General features: G+C 43.8%; 1 protein-coding gene and 1 long non-coding RNA gene across 2 annotated transcripts; one reads left to right on the top strand and one right to left on the bottom strand.

The window, feature by feature from the left end:
- Positions 1–2,571: 2,571 nt before the first annotated feature.
- Positions 2,572–19,615, top strand: LOC121106614. Its single transcript, XR_005839285.2, has 3 exons — positions 2,572–2,623; positions 17,912–18,015; positions 18,991–19,615. It is a non-coding gene; the product is annotated as an uncharacterized LOC121106614 (long non-coding RNA).
- GPR15 (G protein-coupled receptor 15) lies at positions 10,206–12,875 on the bottom strand. Its single transcript, XM_004938212.5, has one exon. It carries the CDS (start codon positions 12,841–12,843, stop codon positions 11,737–11,739), a length of 1,107 nt encoding a protein of 368 aa, XP_004938269.2. The 5' UTR covers positions 12,844–12,875; the 3' UTR covers positions 10,206–11,736.
- Positions 19,616–19,623: the final 8 nt, after the last annotated feature.

Here is a 19,623-nt window from a genome sequence, read left to right as displayed (position 1 = left end):
ACCTTCCGTTGCTTCACTGCTCCTGCAAACCTCTGTTGCAGATTTCTCTGTTGCTGTCTGTTCTGGTTAGACTAGCTCTGCTATCCTGGTCACACATCAATACATACATGCGTAAGTATTTCATATGTGCACCTGGACTTAAGTGAAGGTTTAGAAAAGCACAAAAAGTTTGGGCCGATAAGCACGTTTACCACATGAAAAAGACAGAAACTTTATGCCGAAGAAATGATTTCCTACCTGCTTGCTTTGCTCATATCTGCTCAGACTCTCTTCCTTCCCAAATGTAACCCTTGCGTGCAAAGTCCTGCCAGTTTAAATCTACTGTATCAGAGAAGCATTTGGCATCCTGGGACTTTTATCAGGACAGGGCTTATTCTTACTGCTTAGGAACTCCAGAGGTATTTCCTTTTTATGGACTGAAATTCACAAGTCATATAAAAGTGCCTGAATATGCCCTTAGAGTTTGGTCTCCTGGAAATCATCAATTCAGACTTTTCTTTATATGTGTTGCTAAAATAAGGTAGGGAGAAGTTTGGAAAGGAGAGGGAATTCATTATGTTTTGAATCAGGTGTGTCGCTTTACCAATGCAACTCAGCAGCATTACTCTACTGCATTGTGGCATATCTGGAGTGAGCATCACCTGCTGTGAATTTCATGCTAAAACTTAATGAAGATTTTGATGTTTGGTTAAATGCACTTAGATATAGCACTTCTATTCCTCTGCAATGTAATCTCCAGAAAATCTGAACTAGCCGCATGCTGATTATCTGTCTGACCAATTTTAGTATATGGGTAAAACTGAATCAGAACGTAGATCTCTGTGCTTGATTCTTTTGAATCTCACAGTCACAGATTTATCTGTGCATTTGTATGCTGCATAAACTCTTTGGCTGGCTAATCTCCTGCACAATCTACAATGTAGGGCAAACTACAAAACAAAAAGCCTGTTGTTGCCACTTGTGACCCTGACACTGTAAGAATGACCCATCATTTGGAAAGTTCTTTAAGAGCAGAAATTGGCAGCTGACAGCTGGCCCAGGATGCAAGCTGGGACCAGGTAGGGGGAAAAAGAAACAGGCTGCATTCCAAAAGAGATCCTAGGGTAAACTCACAGGACTGGTAATGAGAGGTCCTGCACTTTACTTTGAGTTAAACAGTTTCACAACTGCTCCCACTGTTCAGAAGGAATAAACAGTTTAATCTTACTGTGTCTGTAACTTCTTTGTAAAATAGGGATGGAAACCATTTCCCAAATGATGTCTGTGAAAGTTTAATGTGGGCCCCAAGATTCTTGGAGAGGTGTTGTAGGGGGAAGTGTTAGCTTCAGTGATACTCACTTTACAGAAACTTTCTTTGTGAGTAATCACAGGATCATAGAATCATCTGAGATGGTAGGGACCATTAAAGATCATCTAGTTTGACCCCCCTGCACTGAATAAGGACACCTTCAGCTAGACCAGGTTGCTCAGAGCCCTGTTCATCCTGACCTTGATTGAATCCAGGGACGGAGAGTCCACCACCTCTCTGAGCAGCCTGTTCCAGTGTCTCACTACCGCCATGGTAAAAATCATGGTTCATTTACTGCCAGCTTTGGGAAAGCTTGTGATGTAATCAGTTCAACTGAGTCCACTGAGATGAAATCTTAAGAAATGTCAATTTGTTGTTGTTTCTGAGATGAATGAATAACATCTCATGTGTTCCTGAAGCTGGCAAAAACCCCCTTTCTCAAAAAACATCCACTACGCTGACTACTCCACACTATTTCTGTTGCTCAGCCTGTCAATGGCACAGAGCTGTTTGCCTTTTACATATGCTAGTTCCCTTTAACTGCTAAACACCTGGGAAAGTTACATGCAAAGAAGGGCAGCCTGATCTGGTGGGTGGCAACACTTCCCAAGGTAGAGGGTTGGAACCGGATGGGCTTTAAGGTCTCTTCCAAGCTAAGCCATTCTATGATTCTGTGATTCTATGCCGTGCTGGGTGCAGAGGTGCTGTGCTGGGAAGGCTGGGCAATGGCACGAGCCCTTTGGCAGCAACAAATTAGGTCCAAGAGTGCTCTGGAAGTGCCCTTACAGATCACCCAACCCAACTACTCTGCCGTGGGGCTGGATTGCAGGTCCCTGCCCATCTCCTCCATGAGGCTGAGTGACTTGCACCCCGTGCAGCCTGGCCTCGAGCATGCTCTGGCATCTGTGGCTTCCCTGGAGATCTGTTCCAGCGCCTCCCCACCCTCACGGTGAGGCACTTCTCCCCTACAAGCACGATGCTTTCTGATCGCAGGAAACTGCCACGACAACTGGGGGGGAAAAGTCACCCGCATCATGTATAATTTACAGCTGTAAGCTCTCAGCCGCGCTCCCCCTCGCTGATGGCGGGGCAGGGCTCCGGTGCCATTGCGTGCCACGCGCCGGCCGGCAGGTGCTAGAGATCACTCAGCGCCGCTCTCTCTTTCGCCCGCAGCCCGCGCTCCCCCGCCGCCGCGGCCGCCCTGACTCAAACCGGCACCTCCGCCGCGTGTGCTTCGCACGCGAGGCCGCTGCCGCCCCTGGGCCTGCGCTCGGTCCCGGCGCACTCATACCCGCGGCGGAGCGGGGAGGCGGCGGGAGCGGCCCGGCCGGGCAGGTAGGGCTGGGGCGGCGGGACGGGCGGCTGCGCTTTATTGATGTATGGGGTGCTGGGTTTTGGAAAGCTGCGACGGGGGTGGTCCGGGATGCGCGTCCACAAATCCTCGCGTGATGGACTGAATGGAGGGGAGCTGTGCCCGGGGTGGTGCTGGGTGGGGTGGGCAGGGAGGCCGCTTCCGCGCCCCGCCGAGCGTCGGTTTTTCGCCTTGCGTTCTCCTGCCTATGGGCGTGTGTGGTGGTAGGGCGGGAGAGCTTCTTGCTGGGCGGTGAGGGCTGCACAGCGCTCTGTGGTCTGACGGGTGTCGTCCCACCCTACAGAATCCCGCTTTACACCTGGGTTTTGGGGGACATGGGGCTAGGTGACTTAAATAAAGCTGAGGCGCTGGCACAGCTTCCTGGAGAAGCTGTGGGTGCCCCATCCCTGGAGGCGTACAAGGCCAGGTTAGATGGGGCCGTGGGCAGCCTGAGCTGGTGGGTGCCAGCTCTGCTCATGGCAGGGGATTGCCTTTAAGGTCCCTTGCAACCCAACCATTCCGTGATTCTATGATTCTACAATTATAAAAACATTTCTGGTTTTGCTACTTCAAACTTAGAAAATTACAGTGTCAGCAGCTGGGAGTGCAAACTAACCGCGTTACAATCATAAAATCAGAGAACGAAGGGACCCACAAGGAACACTGAGTCCAATGCAGATGGACTGCTTGATGGTAGCTCTGTTCAGACTGGCTTCCTAATGCATCCTGGCACCACACACACCATCACAGCACCAGGGCTGGCAACATCTCACAGAAGCTGCTCCGGTTGTGTGTCTGAAAATGATTCTTTAGAGAACTTTTTGTCAACCCCGAGCAGCACCGACTACAGCAGCATATAGACATACCGATGTAGCTGTTGTGTATGTCAGCCAAGAGTTCAGGTCTTTTATTTTCACCATTTCTTGTCTCCAGGTTTGCAGCAGCATCCTGGTTCAGATATTGCTTCTGAGGCTGCTTGAGACACTGAGGAGACTAAAGCACCTCAACCTTTGAAAACTAAGGGGTTGCTTTATTTTTGCCCTGACTGCAACACTCTCCTTGCTCTCAAGAGACCCAGTGAGTTGTGAATAGCAGTGTCTGCTAGTGGAACCTTGCTTGCTGGGCAGCAAGGTTGGGATCCTTGGTTGTCTTCGCCCCACGGCGTATACAAAATGGCGTGCAGGGGAAGTCTGGGCAGGAGGAAGGCAACCAGCATGGTGCCGTGACCTGCAGGATCCGGCTGTTTTCAGCTGCAGAAAGCAGAATGCAAAGTCCTTATTTTGCAAAATGAATAAAAAAGTGAAGTCTTTGTAATAGTTTGAGGTCATTCATATTCTTAACTCCATGCTTTCTTTCTGTCTTTTTTTTCTTTCTTTGGTTAAACTGCTATTGTAGCTCTTGGCTAATCACGACTTTAAGGTTCCTGTGCTTATTGCTTCTGAGCTTCTTTGTTCAGTGCAGCTGTGGGAAGTCTCTTGTATTTCTCCTTTTTGGATATCAAAAATTGCTGAAGCTATGGACATATATCACCGTTCTAGCACTGCAAGCAGCTCGTTTACTCTTTTTTTTTTTTTTTGGCAGGTAGAAGCTTGCAGTGATTTTAGATTGAAAAGGAGCCTTTAGTGTTCTTATAAAGTTGACCCAAAAGAAGTCATATTATGTAAAAAACAACTCTGGTAGATACTGCTGGCAGGAGAGAGTGCTATTTTCATTTTTTACTCATTCTCCCAAGTAGTAGTTCAATATCTCTGAAAAATAAAGATCTGCTACATCCAATCAATGCTCACACATAATATCTGATATTGCAGTATGTACTGAGAAGCAGTTCTCCATCCAAAGTAGTCCTTCATCTGATTCCAGTCATTTTTCTAAAAACGATGTCACTTGGAAATACATTTTCTTCTCTTGTCCCTACTTATCAGGCTGTTCGGCGTCTGCTAGGTTGCAGTTTCAAAGTACTGTCCTGCTCTGCAGGGTGCATGGGATTTTTGGTTTACTGCTGTGGTGAGGTAAATGACAGAGCTGGCGTAATGCAGTGAGCTGGTGGGTTGGTGGTACAGGTGGTACAGGTGGTACAGGTGGTAGGGCCTCAGAGCCCACCAGCTTGCTTTTTGAACAAAGATTTCTTTCCCCTCCTGTTTGCAAAGAAAATAACATGTGGCTAGGGGGTAAACCAATGAGTTGAAGAGCAATGAAAGGAATCCTTCCAACAGATTTGCATGGGAGCTCATGATTTTCAACACATTTAGTGGCATTTCTGAGGAGAAATGATGACCTATACTTATTTTTTTTGACAGATAGATGTCAAAAATTGTCAAGATAGTTGACATGTATTTACTGGTGATACAGATGACTGCCTGAGGTCCCCTCTGGTTGTGCTGCACTGGTAGTGCCGCTTGCCTTAAAGCGTGAGTCAGAGTACACAGCAGCCTTGTTAAAATAAAAGGAAGGCCATGTGTCATGTGTTGTTGTGTCAGCCGACAAGAGCCCTTCTTCACATCTGTCACCTCTGCTCCACCTGTGTCTCACACACTAAATAAACCCTACCCACTGTGGGGCAGGAGGCCATGCTTTGGTTTCGATCTTGTAAAACTGTATACAGTGCTGTACAAAGGCTGGATTCAGAGCAAGATGAATGGGTAGCTGCTTGCTGTCGCTGTTTTAGTTTAATTATAAGATTGAAAATGTGTACTTTGGTCCTTGTTCTCTATGTGCAGTGTTTTGGAAATCCTGTTTTTATTGTAATCTTCCTTTTTCACTTCCCCTGGACCTTTGCACAAGACCTCATTTAGGGTACATGCTTTCCTATCAGGTCCTATGGCAAATACAGATTTTAGGTTTTTTTTTTTGTTTGTTTGTTTGTTTGTTTTTTTAAGCTCCTTAGCCTCACTCTCCATCTCTGGCTTTCAAGTCTGGCTAAAGTGAGCACTGTCTCAGGACATCACAAGAAAGGAGACCCAGCCTTGAAACACACGAAGCAAACATGTGGACCACAGGCGTTTCTCTGTGTAATGCGCTGGCTTTGGTGCTGCCAGAGCTGTGGTAGCCACATGCCACATGGTAGCTTGGAAACCTGAGCTGATTCTGGGTGCCTACACTACACATAGCTTAGCAGAGAGCTAAATTGTGCCTAAATGCCATGATGTTGCCCAGTGTCTTACCCAAGTAGCCAAAAGGCAATTTAAGGGAGGTGCCCCTCATGGTATCAGGAAGTCCAGTGGCACTGCTGGGAGCATCTACTCAGATGCTGTTATCTATATGGATCTGTAGGACCATGTAATTTTAGGAGCTTTGTGGGTCCTTGGACTGTCTGGAGATGAATCATTAGCGTGAACTCTGAGAGAGGGCATGCTGATCCTGCTGACATCACTGCTGGGTTTGTGTAGTCTGTGGGGTCAGGTTTTCAGTCCTATCACTCAGCCAAACCTCAGCTCTTCTGAAGTTAGCCATACAAAACTCCAGATGATTTCAGTGAAAACAGGAGTTTCCCCACCAACTTTCAGGTTGCAACTTGAATAAACTTGAATAAACCAACTTTTATTTAGGTGGCAGTGGAGTTAGGAACCTATAAGCATCATTAGTCAAGTTGCACAAGGTCTTAAAAAATTAGAATAGTGGGAGGTTTCTGTCACCTTTCAGCAAGGATTTCTGAAGTAACTGCACAGGTATGAGTGTGCCGCATCACCATCGCTTCACTCTATCAAAGCTTGGGCCCTGGCAGCTGTTGGATTATAAGGGTTGTTGCAGATTTATTCTTTACTTTCCTCATGCTAAATCTTTTCCCTTTTCTGTGCAGGGGCTCTGCTCTGATATGTTCTCTTACATGCAGCTTAGTTTCTCACGGGCATCTTCTTATAGCAAATTTCATTCCTGTTTCCCTTCCCTTTTTCCTTCCCTCTCCTTTTCTTTTTGTTATGTTTTTTTTTTTTTTTTTTTTTTTTTTTTTTTTTTTTTTTTTTTTTTTTTTAATAGTGTAACTGTTTTGCTGTGTGTGAGGCGTGGGTAAGAGATTCTGTGGTTCCCAGGGGAGGGAGGGTGAGGAGTAGGTTACAGGGGAAATGGGTGGTGAGGGCTCAGGGTGTGTGGTCATGCAGGTGTTTAGGCAGCACATGGAGAAGTCAAGAGAGTGGTCGTGTCAGGTGCATGTTGCTATATAAGTTAAATAATTACTGTGTATTTATTTACACATGGGCTTCCTCAGTGGAAAAGGTGCTCTTTGCATTTTAGCTCTGTCTTTCTGGTAATTTTGCGTACCAATTTTAAAGACCGAAAATTTGGTTTGATTTTAAAACCACTGTCCAAGTTTCGTTCTCTGAGCAAAGTGCCACACAGTTTCACAGTCTGATTTGCTTTGCCTCAAACTGAGAGTAAAAGAAAGGGCATCCTTCAAGTGGCAGCTGTGGGTACTCAGTGCATACTGGAAATCATTGCTTTGCAGAGGATCTGAAGCTAGACATCCTCAAATGAAAGCCTCAGAAGTCACTATCACTTTGTGGGAAGCATTTTCTTTGAACACAGATTCCTGCCTTACCAACCCTGTGCCCTACTGCAGTACCCAAAGCAGCAAAATGCAGCCCCAAATTCTGGAGAATCATGGGTCTCTTCTGAGATCTGTTTTTGGAATGCGTCTTGTGAAACTCTGTGAGCTTTAGAAAATGTGACAGGTAAACAGTGGGGGAAGTAAGTTCACTAACTAGACATAGTAGGAGCTTCTGACTAAGAATACAATCTCTTACTAATAAGGAAACTGTTTTGAAGTTTGAAAAGATGTATTTTGGTTATAATGCATTATTTAAGATGACTGATACTGGTCGTATTGCGTGCTCTCAAAATCATAACATGTAGCTTTATTTTCAAAGCTGCTGTAATCTGTTGCAAAAACAAAGAAGCGGTAAATTGGGAAAATAAAACCTGCCATTCCATTTATATTTAAAAATACATAACAACTCAGTCAGCCTGACCTTTGCTAAGGCTTTTCTACTGAGTAATGTGTAGAAGGCTGCCTTTCTTCTTGAAGACTGTTGGTATCCACTATCCACTTTCTCATCTCCCATATTTCATGCTCTTTTACTTTATTATTAACTCCCATCTTAGACACCCACATGTTTGGGCCAGACTCCCGCTGGCTTTTTCTGAGCATAGAGTACTCAGTTCCTTTAGAGGGCTCTCCTAAATTTCCTGTCACTTGCGGCAGGACTCCAGCAGGATGCTGAAGATCCACATCTGGAAACTGTGCAGGTGCTTGGGTTGTTACTGAAACCTAGAATGCACTAATTGCAGGTTTTATGGTAAAATATTAAAATGTTGTATTAGGTAATATGGGCTGTCTATGGTCTTATAGGGCAACCTCCGCGGATGGCATTAGGTAACACAGTAATTATTGTGAGTCCATAATACATCGTCACTGCATGTTTCCACTGGTCATCGATTTAGGTAGCTCTTTCCTCATTCCTGTTAATGGTTTGTCTGATTGCATGCACAGTGCTGACATGTTTGGTTACTTGTCTGTGTGGATTTATTTCCCCTTGTAAAACTGACTTCAAGCCATTTGTGGTAACTTCTTCCTTTTCGTTATTTGCCAGGCATTTACCTAAAATATGGTTCTTAACTGGGTGAAGCCTTTTAAACGTGGGAAGAGCTGATATCATTTTTCAGTTAGAAATTTTGGAGCATGTAATGATTTGTGTTAACTGCTTGCAGATCTACTCACAAATCTCGGTTGACCTCATGATTGTAAATAATCATACAAGGATAACAAATTGATATTCCAGCAATATGTAACTCCTGAAAATGCACGTAAGTGGCCCCATTCATGAGCTGGCATCTTTGTCCTATACACTTTACTAGCACTCATAAAAACCCCTTCTTTTCTCAATGAGCTTACCATTCCTGGGCAGTGATCAGCACTTTTTTTTTTTTTTTTTGATATATCAGTGTCTTTGTGCAGCTGTTCATGTTGGCACATCTGGTGCTGAGATGAAGGCTGCTTAAATTTTTCGCCCTTTTAAATAGACATTGATTCTGGGTACAGTTTTCTTTTGCATTAAGATACAACATTCATTGAATGCTGATTCATTGAAGCCAGAATGGAGTCCAGCAGGTCCATCTGACGAGGTCTAACTTGAATCAAGAAGTAGAAGCACTTGAACTTTAACTGAGTACATCTCAGGAAAGAGCGCTAACCTCTAGATTGTTTATTTTGTTTGTAGTTGTTTTCATGCAAAACCTCAAAGGTCTTGATTTCATTCCAAGGCGCTACAAAAATATCTCTGAAATCATGAAAAGGCTTTGTGGGATGGGCAGATATAGAAGTTCCCACACAGATCTGCAGACAGTTTTTCTAGTAATGCTACATTTTCATGACAATGAGCGAAAAAGTTAGATAAAAACAGACCAAAAACAAAACAAAACCAACAAAATCTACATTTGGTAGATGTAGGCATCTCAGATTTACTTTAAAAAGTCCAAATTACTTAGCAGCAAGGTCTGTGGCAAATGTCATGTCAGAATTGCATCACTTCCATAACACACAGTGAAAGACTTCGCAGTCATCAGTCTCTTTTAACAAGGATGGGACACACAGTCTGTTACATTGCTTTGTTTAATTAGTTGCTTCCTTTATATTATTTTTCCTTTGTGTGAAACATTTGCGGTGGTGTTAAATCTGATTTTCTTCAAGCTTTGCAAATATGTAGCTACTTAATTTGGCTTTTATTTTTTTCTTGTCGCTAGTATGGAAACTTTAGGCTATGGGAGGAGATCCGAGTAGATTTTCCGGGTCTTGTTCCAAGCTGATCTGGTATTTTGAAGCATTAGAAAGAGAATAGAAACAAAACAAAACAAAAAACAAAAAGAAGGAAAGCAAAAAGAAACTAGCAACCTTAACTTCAAATAACTGAAATTATTGTAGATTAATTATGTTCCATAGAGGTTGTTCTGCTGTGGGTGGGGATGGAGGCTGAAGGAAATAATGAGTCTGACTAACTGAGGAAACACTCTTTAAAAATAAGATGTGATTTTTTATCAGTAACAGGGATCACAAGTTATTTGAAATGCAACTCTCAGATTTCTTTTTTTTTTTTTTCTTTTTAACAATTACAAAAAAATAAGCCACTCGTTACATACTAGTAAAGTAGAGGGAGTATAATGGATTGTTCAGAGGCACCAATTGAGAAAGTAGTTTTAGCTTTAAACTTCTGCCTGGTAAAATGGGGAGGGGTTCACTCTATAGCATTGCGTGGAAGTTGTTACCAGCTTATTGTTAAAAAGTAGACGTGAAGATATATATTTGCTGACCTTTTTCTTTCTCATTGGCAGAGTTGAATGTGGTTTATCTTACAGGGCTGTAAGTATCATTAAAGATCTTTCACTTACTGCAGTTCAATATTTGTTTCCATATATGTTGTTTTATCACCTTGTGATAAGATGACTTCTGACACTGAAGTCAGGAGCTTTTGTAGGTTTTGTGAGAGCTTGTTCAAAAAAAAAGAGAAATAGGAATCTTGAAAAATCAGGAAATGCAAAAGGAATTTTTTTTTTTTACTCTATCACATAACACAATCTGGATGCTTTATGGTATTGTTTTATTAGATTTATGACAAGCAGTAATATATTAAGCTGAACATTTTACGAAAGGCGCAACAGAATATGAGATGTTGCAACATACCCAAGGTGTCAGTGCTGTTGGAAGTCTAATGCTTATTTTAACTGGCCACCTTAAAACATTGCACTCCGGTTTCTTTGTTTTAAGCACACATTTCTATCATTAGCATTCAGAAGGAAAGGTCTCATGCCAGTTTTCTAATGAGCTGCTTAAATCCTTATTTGTTCAGTTTGTGATTCTAAGAGGTATTACAGCTGTTAAAAATTGGGATCTTTCTCTGTTTTCCCATCCCATTTACTGTCAGACTTATTACCAGTTGAGCTAGCAGTATGTCCTCTACAGTATATGAAATGTAAGATTTCTACATTTCCCAGAGATTGCTGGATAGGAAGAAGACAAATTCACAGAGCTCCCATTATTATTAATTATTTATAGAGTTTAACTCTACCAATGAACTTAAACAGTGTTACTTTTGAATTCCTTTTCTGTGAGCGTTCCTGCACCCAAGGTTTCTCAGCATTCTCTGTTTCAGTCAAACATTTGTGAAACTTTGGCTAATTTTGCTTTTCAGGCATGTTTGCATTTGACTTTGCTTGCATCTTACATAAAGTGGTTACACCTAAACAAAGCAAAGCTGGACTTTGAATGACACACAGTGTCGTAGCATTAGACAAGCCAAGCAATCAGAAATTGTGTCACACTCCCCCAAACCATCTTAAAAAGCGTGAAGGTGTTCTCTCGATTTTCTTTTTTTGGTTGTTTGCTGTTAAGAAAAGGGTTAAATGCAGTTTCTTTTGCTTGTCTTCTGGTTTCTCTGCCTTCAAGCTGTCTTTTTTTTTCTTTCAGAAACCACATGGGCTAGAAACTGACTTTAATTCCTTTGATTAAAACATATTTAATCCCTTTACTGAGAAGCTGAAACTTCAAGAAAAAATGCACAAGACTCAAGTTGCAAGGGCAAGTAGCACAAAGTCATTAAAACATTGCATTTCTAAATACAGAAAACCTCCAAAAAAAGCAGAATTCATCAGGTTTTTTACAGGATGCTGTAATATTTTTGTGAGTAAGCTAGGAACAAGGGAGAAGAAGTACTTCTATTGCTTTTTCTTGCTGTGAGCAGAATGAAAACCTATGCATTTAAGTTCAAAGCTTGCCTCAGGGCGGCTTTGGCTGATCAGCCTGACTTTGCTCTCAGCTGGTAGCACTCGGGCTGCAGTTCCAGCACCAGCCTAGGTGGACAAGCACAGCAGTTTCAGGCTTGTGCTACACAGTGACAAAGTGATCTCTGTGAACTGTAGCTCTGTGGTTAAAGTTTCCTATTCAATATACCTGTGTTTAAAGGGAAGTGCTGTACCACCAGCATGAAGTGCTGGCTACACTACGGTTGCAGCTTTGCCTCTGCCGTTTATTTCTTTTTTGTCCCTTTTCTTGCTTTAGTCTTTCCCTGCCACCTTTGGAAAGAGAGGTCCCTTCCTCTGTGGTCCTGGCTCCCAGTTAGAGGGACACCGAGCGCTTCCTCTTCCTTGCAGTGTAATCCCCTGTGATGAAATTGGATAAGGAGTGGCTCAGGCGGGTGTCCATGGTGTCAGAGATGGTGCTGCCGCTGCTGGCTTTCACCCACGGACACAGGCACCTGAGCATGGCTCTGCGGATGTAGTTGTCAAAGCAGTAGTAAATGAAAGGGTTGGCACAGCTGTTGGCAAAGGCAAAGGGGCTGCTCACCGTCATGCCCACCTGGGCAACCATGCCAAGGAAACAGTCAGGCAGCTTCTGCAGTCCCAACAGGATTGCCATAAGCTTGAAGAGGTTGAAGGGGACCCAAGAGATGACAAAAGCAGCCACCACAATGAAGACAATCTTGATAGATTTTCTCAGTTTCTTATCGTGTTTCCCAGATCTCTGGTAATGCACACAGAGTCTTCTTGTGATGGAGCAGTAAAAGGTCAGGATGCTCAACAGCGGGAAGAAGAAGGCCAGGATTAAAATCATCAGTGATGTGATCTGTTTGGATTCTGTCATGGCTTTGTCTGTGCAGTACATCTTGCCGTAGCGCTCTGTCAGTTCTCTGGACAAAAGGGTTGGCATCCCTAAGCAGCAGGATAACAACCAGACGCAGAAGCAAAGTCCACTGGAATAGGATCTGGTTCGGACCTTTCTAGCAATGGAGGGGTACATGATGGCAAGGTACCGGTCTGCGCTCATACAGGTGAGGAGGAGGATGCTGCAATACATGTTGACTGAGATGATGTAAGAACTAGCTTTACAGAGGAAAGATCCTACCCTCCATATCCCATCTGATGCCTCCTTGTCCACCCAGAATGGCAGCGTGATGAGGAAGATGAAGTCTGAAGCAGCGAGGTTGATGATGAAGATATCAATCAGCCTCTGGACCCGTCGCTTGAAGACTAAGGCTACGATCAGGATGGAGTTCCCGAGAATGCCCACCAAGAACACGGCAGCATACAGGACAGGGAGGAAAGCAGTCATATGTTGTAGCTGCTCATACTGGCAGCTGTCTTCGTAGTAGTCATCATAGTTGAAAGTGACTGTAGTCATAGGCGAAAGCTTAATGAGATCCATTTCTGGCCCAGCTGTCCTCATCTTGAGGCTGAAGAAGGCTCTGAGCTCCCCTCTTTCCTTCCCCTCGTGGTCTTCTTTAAAAACATGCTAGTGTGTAAGGGGGGAGGAGTGGGGGAGGAGGAGAAAAGTGGTTTTGGGGTGTAATTCTTACCCTTTTAGCCAATCGTGTAAAACAGACAAGCGATGAGCATCTCTGATTAGTCAAAACCCCATCTTCAGAACAAGGAGCTGCTGCTTTTTTTAAAGTCAGGTCTGATTTTATCTGTATTTTGTATTTGCTTGTAGAAGCAATCTGGGTCTGGGTTTTGCTTTTATTTTGGGGGAGGGAAAGTTGTTTTCAAGATTCTGAAATTTTAAATTTTTAGGACAGGATATTACTTGTTTGCAGGTTACAGGTTATACCAGTTTAGAAGAAATCAGGGAGTGGTGAATTTAGGCTCCACTTTCTTTATCTTTCCTTGCAAGCTCAGCTTTTCTGAGGCTTGGAGGCATTTATATTTTCTTTATTCACTTATGATTGTTTTCTGTTGAGGGTAATTCTGTCATATGGATGTGCTTAGGCAAAAATATTTAAAACTGTGGTCTCCTGTACTTGTTCGGTATCAGTCCCGGGCTCACGCTGTCCTGCCAGTGCCTCCTCCTGCCCCTCAGTCCCCCAGGTCCCCCACCCTGGGCACCCCCACACCCAGATTTAAGAGCCTTTTTGAGATTTAGAGGACAGTTTGTTGATGTGCTATAATTTCTCTTGCATTTCAAACCCTAGCTTGGTCTGCTGAATGGTGGCATGGTCCTACTTCTTCTGTCTGTGAAGCCTCCACATCTTTGAGCCATTCTTAGCTATGGCACTCTTTTCCAAAGAGCCCCAATTTTCTCCATCTTTCATTCACAGTTTCACCCACTACTCCAGCTGTGGCTTGCCTTACAGTCAGCTCTCTCAGTGTTGCACAAAGCAAATGAAATTTTTCCCTTTTTGAAGTACTGAATTTATCATGGCTTTGTCAGTGCGTACTAATTTCAAACATCTTCTGGTCTACATCATCCTTTCTCTCTTCTGCACATCAGTTTGTTTTCTCCTTCTCTTCTCACCTGCATGTTCATAGACCTGTCATGTCTTTGGGATTTTCAAACTTTAAGCAAACTGCTTCCTGGAGAGCTGTCCAGTCCCAGCCGTGTGGGTCACATCCATGTACGTCTGTCTCCATAGGCTGAAAGCAACTCTGTTGCACAGGGAGCAAATCAGTCTCATCCAGTGCACTCTGGATGCCCTCAGGATCATTCTGCCAGTGCTGAGGTTACGTGCTCCAGAGTTCTGGGTTCTTGGTAGACTTCCAGGTGCCCGGACAAGCAGCCAGCTGCTGTTACATGACTGGTTGTCGAATTGAGAGATATTTAGATGGGCACTTGCACATGTATATATGCTGCTGACTAATAAAGAACTAATTATATACAACAGCCAGTTATATACAACATCAGTGGGGCACTAATGAACTCTCACTGATGGTTTTTCATGGAATGAGTAAGGACTTAATTATCTGACTGAGTGTTACTCACCCATCAAAAGCCTCCATGAGAAAAAGTCAAGGTGTATAAAAAGACACTGGCTTACAGTACCCATTTGTATACCACATAATTGTAAACCTGAACAGGCTAAAAGTCATATTTTAGCTGTCTTTGCCAAGCATCTGAAGATAACAAAAGGTACACCTACTTTTCAATTGGGGTTGTATAAAAGTGCCCAAATGTCTTGCAATTTACAGAAATGATTCTTGGTGGATTCATTGCAGAGGTGCTTTTGTAGTCATTTTTACTTATTTCTACATTGAGAACTGTGCTTCGGTTTTTTAATTCCAAGAACTGAGAAGTGATATGGTAGAGACATTTTCTTTCCATCAGTGCTGGAGTAGAAGATAAGCTGAACCTTGCAGCCTGTGTGTAATAGTTTTTCCTCACTTGCAGTCATGGGCATGTGTTATTCTACTCTGCACTTAGATGCTAGCATCTTGCATGCAGTCACAAGCTTTATACATCAGGCACAAACTTCCCTCCCTCCACCTCACATCTCTAGATACTTCTTGAAGTTGACTTCACCCTCTCAGACATTTAATGAAACCATGGAGTTAAGTGTATGTATGTCATCTATGCTTGTGCTTGTGGTTCCTCACTGTTGTAAAGGGGAGATATAAGAAAAAATGAGGAAAAACACTTTAGCAGGATCTGTTGTGGTGGGACAAGGGGAAGTGATTTCAAACTAAAAGGGGGGAGATTTAGACTGGATATAAGGAAGTTTTTTTATGGTAAGGGTGGTGAGGCACTGCAACATATTGCCTAGGGAGGTGGTGGATGCCCTCTCCCTGGAGACATTCGAGGTCAGGCTGGATGGGGCTCTTAACAACCTGGTTTAGCTGTAGATGTCCCTGTTCATTGCTGGGAAGTTGGACTAGATGACTTTTAAGGGTCCTTTCCAACTCAAACAATTCTATGATTCTACTTAGCAAAACAAACAAACAAAAAAATTGGTTGGGATCAACTCTGTTCTTTGGAGTGTGCTCTGTACTTTCTGAATGCTCTAAACAGAGTTGTGGCTGTTGCTGTGACTTGCCATTTTACAGATGTGACATTGCTTCATCTGGGCAGAGCATTTGCAAAGATACTATGATGTGTCATGAATGATGAAGCCATCTGTAATTGTCCAAGTGAAGCAGCAGCAGATGCATTTCTGAGTAGTCTGTAAGCCTTGTCTTTTTTTGTGTGTGTGTACTAATGATTTGCATGAAGCTTATTTTCATGCAGGGTCTGCCTCTTCCAGAGCTTATTTCTCTATAGGAGAGCTAAGTTCTTATGAACGCTCAGCACAAAGAAGCTCTCCTCACAACGCTGCTGCGCAGACAATTCAGAAAGCCCAGCACATGATGTGCCAGGATCCCAGAGATGCAGCAAAATATGTTGTCACCAGGAGGACAGCCTACATCCTCTCCTCACCCTCCTCTTAGATGTCTACAGTACTTTCCTCCTTCTTCCACTTCTCCCCAGATGAGTGTCAGCCTTTTTCCTGGACAAAACACTCTAATGAAGCAGCAGCCTCCAGCTTGGCTTTGGTGTATTTTTCTTCAATCAAGGCACTCGTCTTTCCCAACCTTTGCTATAGTCCCATTGAGGCAATGTGAAACATGCAGCCACCGGATGCTGAGTTGTTTTGAACATGAGAATGAACCTGAAGCTTTTGTGATTGCACACTTGTGACAGGTGCTGCAGTTGTGGCTATGCATGTGGTCGGTCCTGCTTCAGCACATCTACTTCTCTCATGGTGCTGCTTTTCTAAAATGCGCTTGTGAAGCACGTTGTATCAGTGTTTGCACCATTTCTTAAATCTTCCTTGAGTCATCATAGAATCACCATCATCATAGAATGGCCTGGGTTGAAAAGGACCTGAAAGATCACCTGGTCTCAACCCCCCTGCCATGGGCAGTGTCGCCAATTACCAGACCAGTCTGACCAGAGCCACATCATTGTACTGGAGGCAACTGCTAGATAGGTACAGCAGGTAAAAATTAAAACATAATCCTACTCTTGTAAAGGCCTCAGCAGTTTTTCTGGCAGTAGCAAGGGAGAACATATCACATGATTGTTCTCAGATGGGTAAAGCCTGCAACACATGTTATGGTAGCCTCCTAGTGTTATGGCAAAGCGAGTAAAAGATGCACAGAGGAACTATATGTATAGAAAGTACTTTTATGTAAGCACAGGCGTTTAGATCAGATGAGGTTTGCATCAATAAAGTATTTACGACAATAAATGCTGAGAAGGAACACAGCTTCATTTGGCCATAAAAGAAAGCGTAGTAGTTTCTAAATGATTGTGCTTCAAAAACCTTGTGTAAAGAACAAAGATTTGTAGGCCAATAAAAAAAAATTGGCTTAAACTGCCCTAGTATGCTGCAGCCATGGTGGAGGCAGGCTCAGAGGAAGCCAGATGAGTGCCTACCAACAGAAGTTTAATCAGTACACTGGGATGGGCTGAAACAGTTTCCTACCTGGAGCAATGATCTCCAGTGTGGCGTATGGAAAGAAAATACTTCTGGTACAATTTGTAAATAAAAATATTTTTTGAAATAGTGTTTATTTCCCCTTTTTTTTCTCATCCCTTTTTAATTTCTATTTTCGTGCTTGTTTTATAATATATTAGTACAGTAGTGAGCGTATGTTATTTATAAATAAATATACATATAATAGAGTGCGTGCTTAAATGTTTTTCTCTGTTTGTGGGGCATGGTCAAAAAAGTTTGGAGACTACTGACCTGGAGGATCATAGAACCTTAGAATCACAAAATGAGTGGGTTGGAAGGAACCTTAAAACCCATCCAGTTCCAACTCCCCTCCCCTGGGCAGGGTTGCCACCCCCTAGATCCGGCTGCCCAGAGGCCTGTTTGGATGAGTGGATGTCATTAAAGCAAACTTGTTCTACTCAACAGATTTGGAAGTCTTCTCTCTGTGAAAATTAGCCTTTGGTCTTCTGTGCCATAGATAGAGAAATACAGAAGGCAAAAATAAAACCAGGGAGAGTATAAAATGGTTTGAGGGGAATCTGGGGGATTTCTGCTGCACTATCTGTGTGAAATGCTTATGAAAAACTAAAGCCACCATTTTTATTATTACAGACAGATTTGAGAGAGGCAATATCTTGTAGAAAACCGGCTAGTGTTATTGGGAAGAATGGGCAGTCTTTGAGCCCCTTTTTCAGATCTGAACCAGTAACTCAAGAAGTGAATGTAGAAGGTTTTTTTCATTTCTTGTCCTGCATCAATTTTATTTCATACAGATAGTTCCTCCTCCTCCAAGATTCTACTTATTTCCCTAACTCGTGAGAGCTAAAATAACGCAAATGTATGAAGATTTTCTTTTACAACACAGTATGGTATTTTGCTGGTTTGCAGTACCACGGCTAAACTCCACGCCAGTGCTGGGGCATTTCTGCTGGAAGCATGAGCTATCCTATGCCATCCAGTGCTTCTATCTAAGAAACTACAGATCTGCAGAGAGCAGGAGCAGCTTTTAAGCTGTAGCCATCAGCATTATTCGTTTTCCACTTTCAGGTGTGAACCAGTGCAGATTCTAAAGCAAACTCTGAAAATCTTTCTGAATAATCCTGTTCCGTAGCTGATTGGATGTAGCAGAGTTTCTGCTGAAGCAAACTGAGGTGAGAAAAGCAGAGAAAGTGAGAAAAGATTGGTGTTAGCAGCGAATGACTGTGTGTTTGTTTGTAATGTTTTTATTGGGTTACACTTATTATACAGAGTGATATTCTTCCAGAAAAGAAAAATCCAGTGTGTCGGCAGACAGTGGCAGGTTACTCTGGATCTGATATAGAATCATAGAATGGCACGGGTTGAAAAGGACCACAGTGATCATCTAGTTTCAACCCCCCCTGCTATGTGCAGGGTCGCCAACCACCAGACCAGGCTGCCTAGAGCCACATCCAGCCTGGCCTTGAATGCCTCCAGGGATGGGGCATCCACAACTTCCTTGGGCAACCTGTTCCAGTGTGTCACCACCCTCTGTGTGGAAAACTTCCTCCTAGTATTTAACCTAAACCTCCCCTGTCTCAGTTTAAAACCACTCCCCCTTGTTCTATCACTATCCACCCTCGTAAACAGCCATTCCCCCTCCTGTTTCTACACCCCCTTCAAATGCTGGAAGGCCAAAATGAGGTCTCCCTGGAGCCTTCTCTAAGCTAAACAAGCCCTGTTCCCTCAACCTTTCTTCAGAGGAGAGGTGCTCCAGCCCTCTGATCATCTTAGTGGTCCTCCTCTGGACCACTGGACACTAGCTTCTGTCCTTCTTGTGCTTATCCGCTTTATACACCCGGGGTTGCAGGGACATGGCTTTTGGCCACGGCTGCATCTCAGCAGCTGGTGACCCACCGTCACCTGTTCTTCCCCTTTTCTGCTTCCCAGGATAAAGTCCTCTGCCATGTATGTGTAGCCTCTCCTCGGTGCTCTTAAATGAATGAGCTCATTGATGACCCTATTGACACGCATGTTTGCTTGCCCCCAGCTTACCAACAACCAGGTCACCCTGTACCAGTCCCCTTTCCATTTAATTATTTACCCTTCCTTCAGGCCTCGTGTCACCTGTGAAGTTTTATCAGTGATGATGGTCTGCTTTCTTCCAGCCCAGCGATACAAACATTAAATGTTTCAGATAGCCAAATCCTCCTTTGTTCCCAGTTACGTGGCGCTGGTGAGCCAATTCCGTGAACAAGAAAGGTGGGCTATTCTGGGAGGGGTTTCTTACCTAAAAATTAATTCCCCTGCAGCACCCAGAGAAATGAAAACTTTAGGTATTCCTGGGTGTTTTTGCAGTTCTGTTGGTTGCTAAAATCAAAACTGGGTGTGGAAGTCTGCCCGCAGGTGACTGGTAGCCACCGGTGGGAGTCCTGGCTTAGCTCATGTGGGCATGGGGACCGGGGGGGGGGAGGGTTTGCAAGTCACTTAGCCGGGATATTGTGTCACCGTTTTTACAGGCAATCGAGAGAAAAAGAACAAAACGTGAGCCTTTATGGCCTCAAAGGGAGACCGTATAATGACAGTTGTGGAAGGGAGAGGGCTACCGATCGGTGCTCATAAGGCATTTCGTGTTTTTGTAGAATCTCACGACAGGAAGGGGACGTTTGGCGACGTCAGGACCGCGATGCCGCCGGTGGCAGTGGACGCAGCGAGCTGGCTTTCTGTGGAGATGACGGCGGGCCGCGGAGGCACCGGGTGACTACAGCTCCCAGCAGCACCGCGGCGGCGCCGGAAGGGGA

Source organism: Gallus gallus, chromosome 1 (assembly GCF_016699485.2).
Source record: "Gallus gallus isolate bGalGal1 chromosome 1, bGalGal1.mat.broiler.GRCg7b, whole genome shotgun sequence".
NCBI lineage: Eukaryota > Metazoa > Chordata > Aves > Galliformes > Phasianidae > Gallus > Gallus gallus.
The sequence above is the reverse complement of the archived record's forward strand: the minus strand, read 5'-3'. Positions and strand labels throughout refer to the sequence as shown.